The following is an 18,197-nucleotide window of genomic DNA, read 5'->3' as shown; positions in this document are numbered from 1 at the left end:
CCCCTACCTCTAAAATCTAAATTTCGTCCATGCCCCAGATAATAGCTGCGAAGATAATGTGGAATGTTTGCAACATTATAAGTTCATGACCACACAGCGAGTGCGTGAATAACCTTCAAGTACGCTGAACTTAAATGTGCTAGAAACCTGAGCCAACATCTCGTGACATTCCTGCGCGCGCGAGTTCATGCACGCGCGAGAAACAGACGTCAGTACTTTCGTTTGACGAACCACGAGACTGGCCAATGAAAACGCTCATTTTGTGTGGGTGCTCCAATGATCGGCCGACGTTAGGGGCGGGACTAATCCATGGCCACTGATGCCTGTCAACTTCATAACAGCAGGCGAGGAAAGAAATCCGTCAAAGAAGGGACGATGGCCAGAGGTAGTCGGAGCCTGAGGAAAGTAGCTGAGTACATTAAGCAGATACCTTCTACTTCCAGCCGGGAAATACAGACTAGGAACAACGTAAGGTACAGTAATTTGATGTTGTAATCCTCGACTAAACTTAGAAAGTATAGGCAAAGACGCACCTCAGACAACTAATGCAAAAACATATTCATTTAGAGATTGTTGTGTTTAGTGGTAAACATATTCGAGTTTAAGGAGGTAACATTAATGAACTTAACTATTCATGGACCTTGTTTGACTGTTTTAGCCCTATAGGAAAATCTATCGTATAACCTGCATGTCTAGCATCTGTCCACCGCTTTCAATCCCGACAACATCGTAGTCAGCTGGGCCTGCCATAACAGTGGTGGAAGAAGCCAAATATTTACATAGTGACTGTGTATGTAATGTACAATAAGCGAACGTAGTGTTGTTACACTATGAAAAGTCTGTCTTTTCCAAGTTAAAGTCCTGCCTTCAAAACTATGTAACAAGTAAGAAGCATTTCAGTTGTAGTTGATCAAGACTGAGCTATCTAAGATTTGAAAGTAAAAGTGAAAGTCGCAGAAAATTAAAAAAAAAACGGATACAAAATAGTTAAAGTGTCTCAAAAATGAATGCTAATCAAGAAACTGTACCTGTTAACATTCTGCTACTACACCTTAACCATCTTGATTTATCCAGGAGTATATAACTGTAGTGTGTCAGGAGAGCAGCTGCTGCAACAGTATGACTTGTAATATCTCAGGCCTTTCGGGTTTAAAATCCTACAACAGGAAAGGCTTTCTGTGTCCACTGGCAGGTGTCAGATAAGATAATTGGCATTACTCTGCATACAGGAAACACAACTGAAATCCAAGTTAGCCCCTGGCATAATGTTTTAGAAGGTAACAAATTCTCATCCTCTTCCTCGTCGAAGTAATTCTCAGGAAAAACAGAGGTAGCATGCACGCTGAATATTGCAAGGCTCCCATCATTTTGATTTGGCAACACTTAACAGTCTCTTTGCCTTAATGGTCAAAACATTTCCTCATTAAACTTTTGAGAGCATGCAGTCTGTCGTGTGCAAACGACCTCTTTATCCATGACATTCTGGTTTTGTCCTGCTTCTGCACCATTTTTGGGGTTGAATGTGCACATACACGTGTCATCCGTCTTTGGTCGGAAGTCCAATTTCTGAACCATAACTGCATATGTTTACCTGTACACTCACATGGACTTGGCAGTTTGAGGTCAGTGCCATGTGTCTGCTGTATCACATTTCAGGCAGTAGTGAGTGGGCTCACTTTGAAATGACCAGTAGGCCAGTAATGGACCAGGAATTTAAAGCAGCATGTCATGAGATGCACAGAATAGATTGATGGGTTGAAGATGATGATGACATTGATATTGTCACATCACGTTAAGTTGTGACATAAGGCTAGTTAAATCTACACACATGCCCGGAGAGCTGTGTTGTGCTTCCAAACCATCCAGTGCCAGGGACATTGTGGTACAGGGTGCCACAGGTGTTGTGGGTGGCAGCCAGCCACAATGGACACATCGAATAGATAGATATATATTCTTCAGTAGGTGTCAGTCAAAGTGACCCTGCTGTTGGCAACAGTAACAGGACCTGTGTTTAGTACATTTTCATAGTGTCTTTGGATGTTACCGACCAGCTTTTACACATCCTGGATTAACAGAGTCCTCCCATTCATGGTGTCAGAGTAGACCTGACTCAGGGCTCTGCAATGATCCCACTGGCTCCTGTTTAGTAAAGCAGCATTGTGGAAAAAGGAAAATAGAACCGCAACCAATTATTGTTTTAAAGATTAATTTCAGTTGATAATTTTTGGTTAATGATTTAATTGATCAAATTGTGAAGAAAACAGTGATAATTGCAAATTACAGGTTAAATTCCCAGAGCCAAAGATGACTTCTTCAATTTGCTGTCAGATTTTGTCAGGTCAGCTGTACAAAATCAAAATGTATTCAGATGACAATGATATAAACCAGGGAGACTCAGCAAATCCTCACATTTTAGAAGCTGCAACCAGAAAATGTTTTTTTAGCTTGATAAATGATGAGTAATACATGTCAAAATTGTAGCAATTTAGCTTTTGTCTATTGACCAAACAGCTGCTCAACTTTTAAATATTATTCATTCTCTTGTGTCCAGAGTTGGTTATCTCATTGAACACAGAGAAAGCTTTCAACAGCACCAACAAAAAATGCCTATGGTCCTAATTATTTTCATGGATTAGACTCTTATGCTCCTCACCCAAAGCCTCTGTGGTTGCAGATAGTACACAACCACAGTAGTTCCAGCTGTCATCAGTGATGCCCATTTAGTCCATTGTTATTAACCTTAGCAACAGAGCCTGGGTATAAACTGATCTTTAGTAAAAGTGAACGCTACCCTGCTAATAACTTGGTTGTTCAAATACATTATTTTGCTTTACCATTCCAAATGTCCAGAGATGGCTTTAAATACTTGGGCATCAGGAAAGAGACAGGCAGAGAACTGCACAGATTCCAGCAGCAAGATGGAAGGACAAGAGAAGACAGCGGGGAAATCTCTGAGCATGTGTTTGTCTGTTTGACTGTTTACTTGGGTGAGAACAGGATTCCCACTGAAGAAGTGTGGAAACTTTTCTCCTCCATTTGAGAAAGTCAAATTAGATCTGAAGAAATGTATTAGAATTAATGTGCTCCCCAACATTCTCAGTTTCAGTGTATCCCACATTATATTCTTCTCTTCTCTAAATCTATTCATAATAGAGTTAGATTAGATTTCTCTTTGGCAAGGACAAGGCTTTTCTAAATTTTAGGATATGTATATAAATTGTGTATTTGCAAGTTTTGATGATGCCATTTGAATTTGGCCTCCCTATTTTGGTATGTACAAGTCTGCCACTTCCTTCATGACCCCAACTTTCCAAACATATCTGCAGCTTTAGACTTAGTTGATATGCTAGAGATCTCTTTTAATTCAAAAAGGCTAATTTCAAGAATAAATACTTCTACAACTAGGCTGGACTGGGTGGACGAGCTAGGGGAGGACATGGAAGAGGGCATGTGAATGACAGTTCTTACTGAGCAAACTCAGCACAATACATTTCAAAGTTCTACATAGAACTCATTTTTTTCAAAAGCAAGTTGTGACAGGTGTTGCAATACACCTGCCAACTCAACCTATGTCTTTTGGCCTTGGCCAACTTACTGGTCTGTGGCTTTTAAAACTCTATCAGAGGCACTTCATATTGATTTCAATTCCAAGCCAATGCTGCAGCAGCCATATTTAGTATCACAGACAGAAAACGTTCTTCAATAAGGAAAAGACATGAAAACATAATTGCTTTTTTGGCACTGCTTGCGTGCAGAACATTATTACAGCCTACTCCTAATGTTCAAAGTGTTTTGGGTACATGCCTGGTATGTACATGTATTTACTATGTATTTACCCTGTAGGTCAATGCAGGCATAGTGTTTTGCAATATTTGCCAGCCCATCTTTACTTCAGAGAGACTCAGCCTCTCTGGGAGGCTCTTTTTATACCCAGTCATGTTACTCACCTGTTGCCAGGCGCCATTAAGTGAGCTATGTTCCACCAGATGTTTTTTTTTTTTATAGCATGTCATTGCTTTTCCAGTGTTTTGTTGCCACTGTCCCAACTTTTTTGAAATGTGCTGCTGGCATATCATTTTCAAAAGACAATGAAATTTCCCAGTTTCAACATTTCATATGTTCTCATTGCGCTATTTTCAATTAAATATGTTCAATGTTTTGTTATATTTATGTTCAGTGTCCCAACCTTTTTTGGAATGAGGTTGTAAATATATTTTTGAAAGGTTTCCAAATGATGAAAAAATGACTAAGCGAGACTCTGGACTTCAACAGACTGGTCTCACTGCCATTGCTGTGTGAGTGGCTATATAAATGCAGTCCATTATTACCAATAACTCCTTTCACTTGAACATGTATCACATTAAATCCACAACACCCGCCTCATCAGCCCAGGTGGTTAGCTGTTGCTCACAGTCAGTACAATTCAAATTAAGACTTAGCAACTTGCATTACAGAGAATCATCATCGCAACATCTGTCGCAGCTTGAATATAAACTGTATCTATGTTGCCAGGACAGCTCAGTACTGTACTCAGTATATCGAGGGTAAAGTTTTCATTTGGATATCAGGCGACAAACAGATTGACTCTGTTACAGCTTATTTTTCCAGTATTCATGGATTTCTTCTTGTATTACCTGGTTGTGTGCCCCTGAAGCCTAATTGTTGACCTAATTTTGCAACCTTTCACCCAGGCCGAGCAGATAGCACATGTATAGAAATGTAGGCAGGCAGTCACCAGACAGGGTTGAGCAAGCCCATGTGGTTAGACTGTGCAGTGTTAAGGTCTCCAAAGCTAGTGTTAATTCTGGTTCCTTTGACCTTGTGCCATTTGATTTGTTGGCATGTGTATGTCTGTGACCCACTAAACTTAAATGACAAATGCTTGGCGGTGCGAGAAGGCTTCCATGTAGAATATCCTGTTCTCCGGGAATAAAGGCTTATGTTGCAGCTTGGTTCTTTGCTTTTGATCTACAGGTATTATTGGCTAATTAGCACCACGCTTTATGTTGATGTAGATGATCAGAAATCAATCAACGTTCTCAAGAGTCCCTGCCCCACTTACTTTTCAATGAAACAGAAAAAACAGGGACACAAGAGCTGTCAAACCAATTGTCCAAGAATGTGTGTAGAAACAGCGAAACAGAATAGAGTGTGTTGGCCCCGTCCTGTTTAGTGGTTTATGAGCGCTTCCTGTGTCGATTCAGACCCTCACTGTGCTTTTTTCACCCAGTTAGCGTCATTATTGTTTGTTTTGTGATCAGATACCTGTCGTCATGTGGCATCCTGATGACTCGTGTTCCTCCCCTGCTGGGTGCAGCCATGCCAGGGCGTGGCATCATGTTGCCCGCCCGCAGCTTCTTCAACCTCGCTGATTCCCTCTCTAAGAGGAAGGAGTACTCCGAGAGACGCATCATTGGGTGAGTCTGTCAGGTCTGGTTCCACCCACAGTGTTTATGTGCTATAGTCTTAGAATGTTCTATTTTAACATATTCACTGTCTTTTTCTTCTCTTGGCATTTCATGAGACAAACTCATCACATTTTTTAGTGTAGTTGGAGCTTAAAATGTCCTTGTTAGGTTATTTCTAAAAATGTGTTGACAGCACTCAAGTTTCTCAGAAATCTCAATTTAAATCTCTACAGAAAGCAACATGCAGCGTATTCAAATAGAAGCATATAAAACCTTATTCCCAATCACAGCCTTCACAAATCACAAGCAATTACTCGTTCATTCTTTGAACACTGGTGCCCTGTCTGAGGCTGTACATGTGCGTTTCTCTGTGACGCACTAAATGTCCTCCTGTGCTCCACATAGAGGCCATAATCACTAAATCTGCTTGTATAAATAGACGCAGGTGGCAGCAGCTAGAATGTTGCAGTTATGTAAGCGTGAAGAGTGGTATGGGATACTGTCTCCAACTGTCTCTCATTCACTACATCTTGCCTCTGTTTTGTTTCGTTCATTGCTCTTTATTTTTACCTCTGTCTGTGTCTTCCTTCTCTCTCTCTTCCCCTCCTCTCCTTCTCCCTCTCTGTTCCTCATTGACCTTGTTCACACTTTTACTGGGTCATGAGTCTTGTACTGTGCCAGTCTTATTTAGTGTTTAGTGTTATGTCACAATCGCTGACCTTCATCTACTTGCTACCACTGACGTGCAGCCCTGCGTGGACGTGTTTGCACGCTGGGAGCTGATGGCTCTTTCCTCTCCATCCTTGACTCCTCAGGTTTTCCATGCAGGAGATATATGACGTGGTTGCTGGGGTGGAAAACTACCGCCTCTTTGTTCCCTGGTGTAAGAAGTCTGAAGTGGTGTTCAAGCGAGCCGGATTCTGCAAGGCCAAACTGACTGTGGGCTTTCCACCTGTTGTGGAGAGCTACACCTCCCTCGTTACCACAGTACGCCCCCACCTGGTCAAGGCAAGTTACTGCCTCCAGCCCATAGTTGCTAAAGAGAACAGAAACATTTTCATATTCTAAACTTCTATACTTCTGTATTCTATCATAAATCCCTTGTTTCAGCCTGGAGAATGTCATCTGTTCATTCAGACAAAGTCAAGAGGGGATGTGACAGTCATGGAGATATTAGAGGGGATAATATTGTAGCCTACAGTCAGTGATGCTACTCTGTCAGGTGTTATAACAGAGATGAAAGTGGACACCAGTATAAAGACCCTGAGGCAGCTGAATGGAGAGTGAGAGAATTTTCTTTCAACTACAGAAATATGCAAGTTGCCGTGTCGAAATATGTCAGTAACTTAAAAAAACCTCTCAGTAAATTGAGAAGCTGTATTTAAATGAATTTCAGTTTCATATTTAAGCTCCAAATTCATTCAGATTGAAGCATTATGATTCTGTTTTCCTCCTGTGATGAGAGGCAGACTGTTTATATGATGAAATGGCTCGTGAATTTAATTCATAAATTCTGTCCAAAGTACGAGAAAATTGTTGAATGCCTCAAATTCTCTTAAATCACTCATAAGTGCAAACCTGTTCCCATGAGTGGTTCTAGCCTGAGGCCCAGTGTGTCTGTAAAAAGAAAGGTCAGCTTTAGGGTTTTTCTATATGTGCTAATTTCACAGACCACAGAGCCAGTTTTTAAAATCTAATTAAGTAATTCAAGTCTCATTAAATACATAATGACTCAAGGGAATATAGATGCTAAATCTCAGCTGCAGTGAACTGTGGTCATTGTAGTTCTCTTTTTTGTTTGAGTACTACACATCTCCATGAAAAATAAATCTTCTTGGCAGCGTGTTTCCAGGCTTGTATTGACTTGAATATAACACTGTATGGAAAACTGAGCACAGTACACTGATGTTTAGAAACCTTAAGGGTGGATGAATCTCCAACCAGAGTTTTACAAGCTTATACGTGCTAATAAATTAACACCAGTTACTCTATAAAAGTAACTACTATTTGTAAATAATACAAATTTGTAAAGTTAGTCTCTAATTTTCTCGTTTTTGTCAGCAAACCAATTGCGACTAATGTGTCTGTGTCTGTGGTCAGGCATCCTGTTCAGAGGCTAAACTGTTCAACCACTTGGAGACAGTTTGGCGCTTCAGCCCTGGCCTCCCCGGCTATCCTCGTACCTGCACTGTGGATTTTGCTGTAAGTAATAGTGACCGTCAAACATCGTAAAAGAAAGACTGTGGGGAAGACTTGTGCTCTGTCTGTCAGTATGTGTTGCTGATTCCTTCATGTGTCTGTGCTTGGCGTGCCCGCAGTTGCAATTGTTGTATTTCTCATTGAATCAGTTTCAAACTTTGAGATGCACACACACACAAACACACAGACCTCTGATGTGTACATACACACACGACACACACAGTGAAATGAAATGAACATAATGAAATTCAGCTGCTAACTTCATCCTCTCCACTCCCTTCCTCTTTCTCAGATCTCCTTCGAGTTTCGTTCCCTCCTCCACTCCCAGCTAGCTCACGTCTTCTTCGATGAGGTGGTGAAGCAGATGGTTTCGGCGTTTGAGCGTCGTGCCTCCAAGATACACGGTGCCGAGACGGCCATCCCTCGAGAGCTCATGTTCCACGAGGTCCACCACACGTAGCATCACCCGCGCTGCACAAACACAGACACAATGCCCAATGCCAACGCCAGAGAGAAAAATAAGAGAGAGGGAGTGAGGAGAGAAAGAAGAGACTAACTGTGTTCTAACTGAAAACTGCAGTGCCTTTCTCATAGTAATGATCGAGTTGATACTCGGCAATTTCCTGCCTCATTTTTAAAACTGATGTGGATCCAGAAGCTCATTTTCACCTTGGTGCTAAACACACGCAGACATGTTTCTATTTCAGTCCATTTCCATTATTAGAACTTAACAATCTGTGTCTGGTTGCAAAGCTGAGGTCACAGGTTATGAGTCGGTTTCCAGTGAGGTGAAACCATGGCCTAACAGTGTTGTTGGTCATGATTGGTCAAGCATGTACGTCATCACATCTGTAAAAAATAGGTGCACTCAATAGTTAATTTCACTGGTCTAATCACCATTTCGCTACTACTGGCAGTACTGAAACAAACTTTAATTTTACAAGCTGCACCAGGACCAGTACTGTACCAGTACAAGTCTTCCAAAGGCAAGTTCCTGTTAGTGTATGTGGATAATAATGTCCCCTTTCCATCAAGGAGCAGTGGTCAACCATATGGGACAAATTACCATCATCACATTGTATTCTGATCATCTCTTTGTGTGTGTGTGAGGGTGTGTGTGTGTGTGTGTGTGTGTGTGTACAGAGCAGGTGTGCACAGAGGCTCAGGTAAAGCTACTGGACGTTGCAGTGTGGGGATAAAGATCAAAGACTAAGTCTGACATTGTGGTCAGTTTGGATGATGTGAAACATTACGTTTTATTTTTCTTAATATTATTCACGCAAGAGTATCTTTCTGTCTTTCTGAACAGATTTAGGATCGGAAAACAATTTGGATTTCAGGTGAAGGTGTCTGGTCAGTGGTGACAATGAGCCGTACCTAGCAAGAGTTTTAAGTCACAGCCAGTTCATTGATCGTCCCAGATCAACCCCATTGCACATTCCAAATGCCTTGTACCTCCAGGTTCAGTTTGCTACACACTCCTTTCTCAGCAACATGACAGTTGTCAAATGTTGGGAAGAGTGTACGCTGTAACAGTTATTTTCATCACTGATTTATATGCCGATGATGTTCTATCTCATTAGCACATTTGACAATCTGAAGCGTTTTATTTTGGCATTTTTGCTGAAAAATGACGGAAATGATTCATCAATTGAAATGGTCGATCAACTAATTGATTAATTGACTAATAGTTACAGCTGGGGAAGAGCTGGGCATTGGATCCATTGCTCAACAGCACTGTGAAACCACATTGCCCACAGTTGTGTCGAGAGACCACAGCCATTTATTTCTAACCCTGGCTATTCAAACAGTGGCTATAGCAGGGCGGCATGCTAATGAGAGGAGCCTGTTTATCACGAATCATTTCGTTACTTCTGTGGTTCTTGATGTGCAGTGGAAATGAAAAAAAGGACTAACACAATTTGTGAAAGGTTCAAGAAGATAGGAGGTTACAGTTGAGATGGGTCATTAGGTATGGATCATGTTACTGCAGGTGCTCATCCCTCAGAAACACAAAATCAAGCAAAATCAACTCAATGAATGTGGCTAATGCACAGTTACAGTTACTCTGCTTTATAATATTAAAATGTCACCTCGACTGTCTCACCACACACTGCCACACACTGTTTGTTGTAAGAATATATTCTAAGAATAAAGGGCACTGGAATCATGCTTTTGATTGTCAGACATAGAGGATGTGTACAATGGCTGCAGATACATGTACTAAGTGTACTGTAAACTGTCAGGAGCACACACACCATTCAAAGGACGCTGAACTTTTATATTGCTTTATTTATGATGGGGGGATGCTGGTTTTTTTTTCTCAATGTCACATACACTATGCTCTCATTATTAAGGAGCAATGCTGGACAGAAGAGTTGCTAAATCATACACCAGTGTGCAATATTAGCTGTATAAGCATTATTGTTAAATGTAGCTCAGCAAGCATATATAGTATACCCACTGTCTATTTGAGGGCCCAAACTGGCTGGCTGGGCAGACGCCGGGTCACACACGTTGACCCGTCCTGTCAGTGTCTGAAACCTCCACGATTCCAGCTGTCCGACCGACACCACTCACAGAGTGCCTCCCGGCCTGCTGGCAGCATATGTATCTGTTTTTAAACATTATACTCATTTTGTCATATTTATTACTTGTTTAAGTGTAAATATTAGTTTGAAGATCATGTTAGAAAGACCTTCACTGCTTTTAAAGAAGAATGTGTGTGTTTCACAGGATGGGGAAAGAACTTGTGTAAATGTTGGGTGTGTTGGGTGATTTCAGAGAGTTGTACCTATTGCATGATTTATAATCATATTTTTTTTCTAAAAAAAAGAAAAGAAAAAGAAACCCTGACTAATGTTTTTACTTTTGGGTGTATTTCTCAACACATCTACAGAGTGGTTCATGGCTCCAAATGACTGGACAGAAATAGGGGCATCATGTGAGTGGTAAGAATAGACCTGCCATAGCTATGAAGCATGGCTGCTCCTGTGCCCTCTGACCTGCATTGTTGACTTTTATGCTTATGTAATATCCATAGAGAGTAACAGGGATCACTTCTTAAATGGCATGTCACTAATAAGAACATCAATTAATTCCGTTTTAAACACAACATGGGTGCCTGTAATAGATTTCTAGTAACCATGAATGACCAGGGCAGGTGTAGCTGAACATACAGCCAGCCTTCATTACACCACTGACACAAAAAATCTAACCGCAAGCTCCATTCAGTAGTTGTTCTGGAGCTTCTGATAATATCACACGATCTTCATTGGCTGATGGAGTTGCCCAGTTCATGGGATTGTGCAAGTTCAAATTTCTTCTTTCCACAGCTCTTTAAAAGCTTTTTGCAGATGAAAATCTTCATCTCATCAAAAGCTCCAGTGTCCATTTTCAGCTGCTGTTTAATACGTACAACTCAAAGAACTGATGGGTCATGTAGGATAGAGAGCTCCAGATGAGCTACTAAACACACCTTGTGGTGTGACTGTTGTCTAAATGGCTGTTTCTAAGATTGAGAATGAAGTTTGAACGTCAGCTAACTAATTGAATTTGAGTAATCAGCACATCTGAACAATTGAATTTATTAAATAAAAAAAACAAAAATCACCATTAATCATGTCTACATAGTACAAAACACAAGTCGAATGATCACTGTCGTCATTTTGCTATTTGTCATTTTGCCAAGGAATAACGTCCTGGAAAAGAAACACCACCGACTCTTTTATGTAAGTATAACACCAGATGTAGTTTTCTCGTGACTCGTAGTTAAAGCAGAGTGTATGACGGAGACGTGTGAGCTCTTCACATCAATGCTACACAGCACAAGGACATCGCAGGTTTTCACATTTAGACTTTGTCGCTGGGACCTTGGAGGGTCCAAACTGGTTTGTAACTTGAGCCCTCTTCACTATTCTGTCTGCTCCTGCCCTCACATACAATCTGCCATTCATTGTGAAATCAACGCTCAGCTGACCCTATGACGATCATCAATGAGCCACAAACTGATGGTCAGAAAAAGAAAAAAAAAAAACCCTCACAATGCTGCATCCGTGAAGACTCATCTCAGTAAACATTTCAATTTTACATTGTTTAAACAGGCCCCTGGTGATATTCAAACTGGTAATTTAGGCACTCTTCATCCAACTGCAGTCATGTACAAGGGAACAAGTGACATCACCAGACATACAATGTCATGTCACTTCAGAGACAAATAAGCTGCTCAAGCTCTGTAAGAAAATTAGTTTAATTAAATCAAATGACAGACTTAAACCCACATAATATTAGCTGGGGAAAAAAACATATATATAAAAACAAAACAATTAACATGACAGATGTAATGGACAGTGACACAATCCTGGCTACGCATCTTTTCTCGTTCTTTTTCTGCAGTAACACAGTATCATCAACATAGACTCTTAGTTTCTTCTTGACATGACAGACACGACAGAGATGGAAATGGTCTCAGCTGTTTGAGCATTTTTCTTCCTGCTGGGTGTTCTACATGATGGAATCTGAGTTCAGTGCAGATGTCGATGGCTGGACAGAGCCATTGGAGGGGGATTCTACACCAGGATTCTGCTGTAGTAACTGGGCTTGATGGGCTCTCATCCTCAGTTTTTTTTTAGCAGGCTGGGTGAACGGGACAAAGGAGCACAGAGTCCGATGATGCTGGCTCCTCCAGAAACCTGGGCGAAGAGGCAGGAGGCAGAATCGTGTGAAGGAGTGGGGGGGTCATCAGTTATTTGCAGCTCCAACATACTCATGGCCAGTCAGTCAGTCAGTCAAAATGGGCAGAGTTTGGTGGAGAAGGGTGCAGGTTCTTGGAGGATTTTCTTTCATTCCTCAGCCACCTTCAGCACCACTCTGCCTATTAGTCTGTACAGCGAGTCAGAGGGATTGGCTTAGAAACCCATGCCACCTCCCATACCGCCCATGCCGCCCATTCCACCCATGCCACCTCCTGGCATGTCCTTCTCCTCCTTGGGCATTTCTGTAACTACAGCCTCAGCAGTGGAGAGGAGGGATGCTACTCCTGCAGCGTCCAACAGGGCTGTCCTCACCACCTGTGGAGGGAGAAAATGAGACCTTACAGCATTTCTGTGCTCTGAGACACTACACCACACACAGTATGTGACTATGACAAACTCCTCAGTGTGTGCAGGGAAGAAAGTTTGACACTTACACGCACAGATAGTAATGCTGCAGTTAAGTTGGCAAATAATTAACGCTGCAACTAATGATCATTTTCCTCATTGATGAATCTGTCTTACTACATCGATTAATTGTTAGTCTATAAAGCAGTGAAAAGAGCCCATGATGTCGTCTTCACTCTAAAAACATACAGATATTCAGTAGCAATGATACAGAACAGAGAAATGCAGCAAATCCTCACATCTGAGTAGCTGGACACTGATTTTCATGATAGATTAATCATTCCGTGTTTTTCAAGTGATGGTTCTAGTTTCTCCAATGTGAGGATTTGCCACTTAGTTGATCAACAGAAAATGAATCAGCAACTATTTAGGATTAATCATTCAATCAATATCAAACAAACAAGAAATGAACCTAAAACAAGCACTACATTATGTCTGATAAGCAGCTGAGCTCCTTTTCCCTATTAACATCGAACATTATCATATGATGTAAGGCATTTTGTTCAAGGCAATTATCTTTTACTTGTTGTCACAACATGCTTGGCTGGACCTCAATAAAGACAGGAGTACTCATGGGAAAACCATGCCTCTCTCTCTCTCCTTAGGACCACTAAGTGGCAGTGTTGACCTGGTTTTGATCTCAGATGAAGCAAGACCAGACACCTCAAAGCCAAAACCTGATCGGTTGCTGAATGCTGTTTAACTAGGCACATCCACGATGAATGAGCACTGTACCTTGGTGGGGTCAATGATGCCCTTCTCCACCATGTTGACATACTCTCCCTGCATGGCATCGTAGCCGAGCTCGGATGATCCCTGCAGGATCTTCTCCACCACTAGCGAACCCTCCACACCTGCATTCTTAGCGATGGTCATGGCAGGGATACGGAGCGCCCGTCTGATGATATCCACACCTGTTTGGAACAAGGCAGAGGGGAAATCAGATGTATGAAAATTGATTAAAGTTGAGTCTTTAGAGATTTCACCTTTAATTGTGTTCCAAGATGTTTAAAAGGAATATTATTACTACAAAACACCGTTTTAGTACATTTGAACCAAGGCATGTGCTCTACTAACCGATTTTCTGGTCAGAATTGGCAGTTTTGAGCGTATCAAGGCACGGAATGCAGCGCAGCAGGGCACAGCCTCCACCTGGAACAATGCCCTCCTCCACAGCTGCACGGGTGGCATTCAGAGCATCTGTCACACGGTCCTTCTTCTCATTCACCTCCACATCACTTGTTCCTCCGACCTGAAATGGAGGGCATGCATCACAACTTTGTTTTTCTACAGCAAAACTATGGAGGTCAGCATTTAGTACAGTCTGCATTTCTGTTTGATACATACCTTGAGTACGGCCACTCCATCAGACAGCTTGGCCAGCCTCTCATTGAGCTTCTCCTTCTCGTAGTCACTGGTGGTGCTCTCCAGCTGCTCAGCAATCTCCGCTGCCCGTTTTTCAATTTCAGCTGGGCTGCCTCCTCCCTTCAGCAGCAAGGTGTCATCTTTGGTAATCTGCACCTCACCAACCTTACCAAAGTCATGAGCCTGGATGTCTTCAAGAGCCAGGCCCAGAGACTCATCTCCAAACACCTGCAGAAAGGAACAAATACATTTCTTTGACATGTCTGCATGTGCTCCTTTACATTTAAACATCAAGTCACACTCCAAATTGAACATGAGAAGGGAATTTCTCAAGTCACTTGATATTGAGAAGTGGACTTACAGTGCCCCCGGTGGCGATGGCCATATCTTTCAGCTGATTCTTCCTGTTGTCTCCGAAGCCTGGGGCCTTGACAGCTACCACCTGGAGCCCAACCTTGAGCCTACAAATTAAATTGTTGAATATTTACAACTTGCAGCTGCCCTCTTTTTAATGTAATATGATCCGTCTGGTGGCTAACCTATTCAAGCTACACAACACACAAGCTACATTTCAGCTGGTTAAGTGGGATCAGGACACAAACATGATGTACCTGTTGAGAACTAAGGTGCTAAGGGCCTCGCCATCCACATCCTCAGCCACAATAACCAGTGGTTTGCGGTGCTGGTTGGCAATCTCCAGTGCTGGCACAATGCTTTGGACACTAGAGATCTTTTTCTCACTGAGCAGCACATAGGCATCCTGGAACTCGCATTTCTGGCCTGGAAACAAAGATAAGAGATTTAGCATGGTACTTCTTTACAGACATTTATGAGGACAGGAAGTGTTCAACAGCTTGGTGTGGTTTAGCAATGTCTAACATACAGGTGAAGTTATACTAACCCATATGAGAACCCTTACCTTTGGCGGTGTTGATGAAATAAGGGGAGATGTAACCCCGGTCAAACTTCATACCCTCAATGATCTCAAGTTCGTCGTGCAGAGTCTTCCCATCCTGGGATGTAAAGCATGTATTGATTATGTCGTTTCTCATAACAGAACAACAGACTGGTCACAGGTTTTGTGGACTCCTGTTCCATTAAGCAATCATTAGAGCAGTCAAAAAAATGTGCAATTCTGAAACTAACCTTGACAGTGATGACTCCCTTGCGGCCAACTTTCTTCATGGCATTGGATATGATGTTACCAATCTCCACGTCACCATTGGCTGAAATTGTAGCAACCTTTAAGACCAAAGACATTATTAAGGCATTTCATAACAAATTCAAGACAGTGACTCGTCATTTCTGCTCATTTATTACCAATTGTGTTTACCTGTGCGATCTCCTCTGGGGTTGTGACAGGTTTGGAGAGCTTTTTAAGCTCATTAATGATGGTTTCCACGGCCATCATGACTCCACGGCGGATCTCCACAGGGTTAGCGCCTTTGCTGATGGTGTCAAAGCCCTCCTTGGCAATAGCACGTGCCAAAACTGTGGCAGTGGTGGTGCCATCACCAGCCTCTTCGTTGGTGTTGTTGGCCACATCCTGCACCAGCTTTGCACCGATGTTCTTGTACTTGTCCTTCAGGTCGATGCTCTTTGCCACCGTAACACCATCCTTGGTGACCTTAGGGCTGCCCCAGCTCTGCTCAATGATGACAGTGCGACCCTAGAATAGAGACAGAAAGTGGTGAAATGCAGGAGTCTGTAACCTTGGGGTCAGTGACTTCAGAATTACATCTGGGTTAACATCAAATGAGTAAAAGTGAGTAATAATCCAGCCAGTGCCTTCAATACAAAATCTCAAACTTCATATTACCTTTGGGCCCATTGTGACAGCTACAGCATCAGCCAGCAGGTCCACTCCTTGCAGCATGAGGGCACGAGCATCAGCTCCAAACTTTACATCCTTAGCGTAGGCTCGTGTCAGATGAGGAGCCAGCGCCCTGCACACAGGCCTCACCTGCTTCATGACTGTTGGTAAACGAAACATCTCTAAGGGAAGAAAGGACACAGAAGGAAGTTTAAGCACAATGTCTGAGACATCTTCCATTAATGATCACTAACCAGAGGCCATTGGAATCAGCTGAATATTTGTGAAGCTTTTTGCAAAGGCACAAGAATATTTTAAGCATTGAAAGTAGATGTGTTCACTACGTGATGAGTGGAGCCAAAGTACACCTAAATAATGATTCTCTAAACCCATCTGTCCCTCCTGCCAACTACCACAGGAGGACAGATTACACGTTACAAAGGTTAACTGTGCCCCAAGTGGTCGCTCGCGGTATGACGTGCCACCAGTGAATGAATGAGCCTCCACTTGCTGAATGGTCGAACACTTTCAGAGTTCTCCAAGTCACCTTCCACAAAAAGGTGCAATTGTAACAAGCAGAACATGTCACAGCAAAGCTTACTTTTGATGATGCATGGCTAGATATATTTTCACACCGCCACACTACGTGTATCCCAAATCTATGAGTTGGATGGTTTTAGATGCCACTACGGTCTACATAACTTATTGACTAATTGTCTCCAAATAACAGTCCAAATCCCAACAATATTCAATTGGCACTAACATAAAACAGTATTTGGAGTAAATTATTACATCAAGAAGCTGGAACCAGAGAAGCTTTGGCACGTTTTGCTTGATAAATGTCTAGAAAGGGTTAACTGATTATGAAAATGGTTCTGTCGAATCTCTTACATTTACGTTGAAAAGAAATTGCCTGCGGTCATGTCCTAAGCCCTTCTGGAAGAGCAGTCGACGTTGGCTTTGATACCCTTTCAAATCGTGTCTAGCTTTCGAGTCACTGTTTTTTTAGCTGTCGCACACTGATCTAAATTCCTAGAGCAATCATAAAGGATCCGACAGGTTTTTAAACTGGCCTTAAATCATGAAATGTATCCCCTAACCAGTTCCTGGTGACCCCACGTGCGCGCTTCAGGTCGTGCGTCACAAGGTCAAATTGTAAAAGCATGTGCGGAACTGCCTCACCATCCCTCCTCAGTCTAATGACTGGCCATCACAACGACAGAGACACTCTGATCAAGAATTGCTCAGTAATTACATGAATGACGACAAATACTTCGTTATAAGACTCTTCCTGTATTGCCATTCAAGTTGTCCACCGCACTCTGGCGGAGTATGGCTCCATTAATGAAAGATTTTATCAGTCTGACGCAACACGACACGACATTACTGACAAAAGAAAATTCAATATTCGTCTAAGAGTAAATGGGTAGCTGAACTCTGTAGTCCGCTATGGCGTGTATGTCGTCGCAGGTAGGAAGGAAAATATGTTAGCTAAGAGTAATTAAAGCTAGCACTGCTGAAAAGTGTTGGCGCTGAGTGTCAAATCTTGGCTCGTACAAAATCTACCAAGAAATGCGCAGTGTTGGTCAAAAGTATAAAGCCTGTAATATTCCCTACACAGTTTGAAGATATTATAAAATGTCAGCACTTACTTGAGAGGTAAAACGCTTGTAGTGGCTACAGACTGCTCGCCTGCAAGACGGGATGATATAATGACTGGACGTAAGGACAGCAGTATGGTGCAAAAAGGCTTCTGGGATGGGGAGTGCACATGGCCCATCACATCCGGGTAATTTACCGGCATGCCCCGGACTATGAATAACGTCTATCTAGTTTAGATAATTGTCTTTTATTACCGTCTTTTTAGAGGAGCAAGCTGGCGAGCTACACATGATAAGGGGTATCTTCAATACATTGTCGCACATCACACGTGCACTTCTCTATGTATAATTTTTAATTCACAATGCAAGTCAGTGCTCGTTCCCGGGCAGACAATTCTAGAATTTTCGCGTGTGCCATTGGAGGAAAAAAATAAAGGTCAAAGTTGACATTGTGTAATATCACACCGACTTGGAATGTGTGAATGACAGAGAAATACCTAAAATACAGACTGAGAATCGCCCGTACATACTTTTGTCTTACTGAATAATCTGTATAAATGAAAACAGATGTTTTGCTCTTTGCATTGGATGCAGTAGAATTTTCTGTTAGGCACAAATAGGGCTTCTAGTTCATGGCAAGCATTGCGCATGC

At 42.1% G+C, this 18,197-nt stretch overlaps 2 protein-coding genes across 2 annotated transcripts; one reads left to right on the top strand and one right to left on the bottom strand.

Moving 5' to 3' along the window:
- The first annotated feature begins 320 nt into the window (after window positions 1–320).
- On the top strand, window positions 321–10,477 carry coq10b (coenzyme Q10B). Its single transcript, XM_041950516.1, has 5 exons — window positions 321–473; window positions 5,262–5,417; window positions 6,224–6,416; window positions 7,509–7,610; window positions 7,900–10,477. The coding sequence occupies exons 1-5, from the start codon at window positions 376–378 to the stop codon at window positions 8,065–8,067; spliced, it is 717 nt and encodes a 238-aa protein (XP_041806450.1). The 5' UTR covers window positions 321–375; the 3' UTR covers window positions 8,068–10,477.
- Window positions 10,478–11,180: 703 nt separating this feature from the next.
- hspd1 (heat shock 60 protein 1) lies at window positions 11,181–17,731 on the bottom strand. Its single transcript, XM_041950269.1, has 11 exons — window positions 17,597–17,731; window positions 15,951–16,126; window positions 15,465–15,800; window positions 15,278–15,373; window positions 15,051–15,144; window positions 14,743–14,911; window positions 14,493–14,592; window positions 14,114–14,359; window positions 13,844–14,018; window positions 13,502–13,680; window positions 11,181–12,676 (listed from the first exon to the last, which is right to left on the bottom strand). Exons 2-11 carry the CDS (start codon window positions 16,122–16,124, stop codon window positions 12,515–12,517), a joined length of 1,731 nt encoding a protein of 576 aa, XP_041806203.1. The 5' UTR covers window positions 16,125–16,126; window positions 17,597–17,731; the 3' UTR covers window positions 11,181–12,514.
- Window positions 17,732–18,197: the final 466 nt, after the last annotated feature.

Source organism: Chelmon rostratus, chromosome 13 (assembly GCF_017976325.1).
Source record: "Chelmon rostratus isolate fCheRos1 chromosome 13, fCheRos1.pri, whole genome shotgun sequence".
In the NCBI taxonomy this organism is placed as follows: Eukaryota; Metazoa; Chordata; class Actinopteri; order Chaetodontiformes; family Chaetodontidae; genus Chelmon; species Chelmon rostratus.
Note: the sequence above shows the minus strand (reverse complement) of the source record. Positions and strands in the feature narration are given on the sequence as shown.

Coding starts and splice junctions, on each gene's coding strand:
- coq10b (XM_041950516.1), top strand. CDS start 376: ATGGCCAGAGGTAGTCGGAGCCTGAGGAAAGTAGCTGAGTACATTAAG. Junction 474..5,261: donor CAGACTAGGAACAACGTAAG/GTACAGTAATTT, acceptor TTTTGTGATCAG/ATACCTGTCGTCATGTGGCA. Junction 5,418..6,223: donor TCCGAGAGACGCATCATTGG/GTGAGTCTGTCA, acceptor TTGACTCCTCAG/GTTTTCCATGCAGGAGATAT.
- hspd1 (XM_041950269.1), bottom strand. CDS start 16,124: ATGTTTCGTTTACCAACAGTCATGAAGCAGGTGAGGCCTGTGTGCAGG. Junction 15,801..15,950: donor CTGTCACAATGGGCCCAAAG/GTAATATGAAGT, acceptor TCTCTATTCTAG/GGTCGCACTGTCATCATTGA. Junction 15,145..15,277: donor AGGGAGTCATCACTGTCAAG/GTTAGTTTCAGA, acceptor TTTACATCCCAG/GATGGGAAGACTCTGCACGA.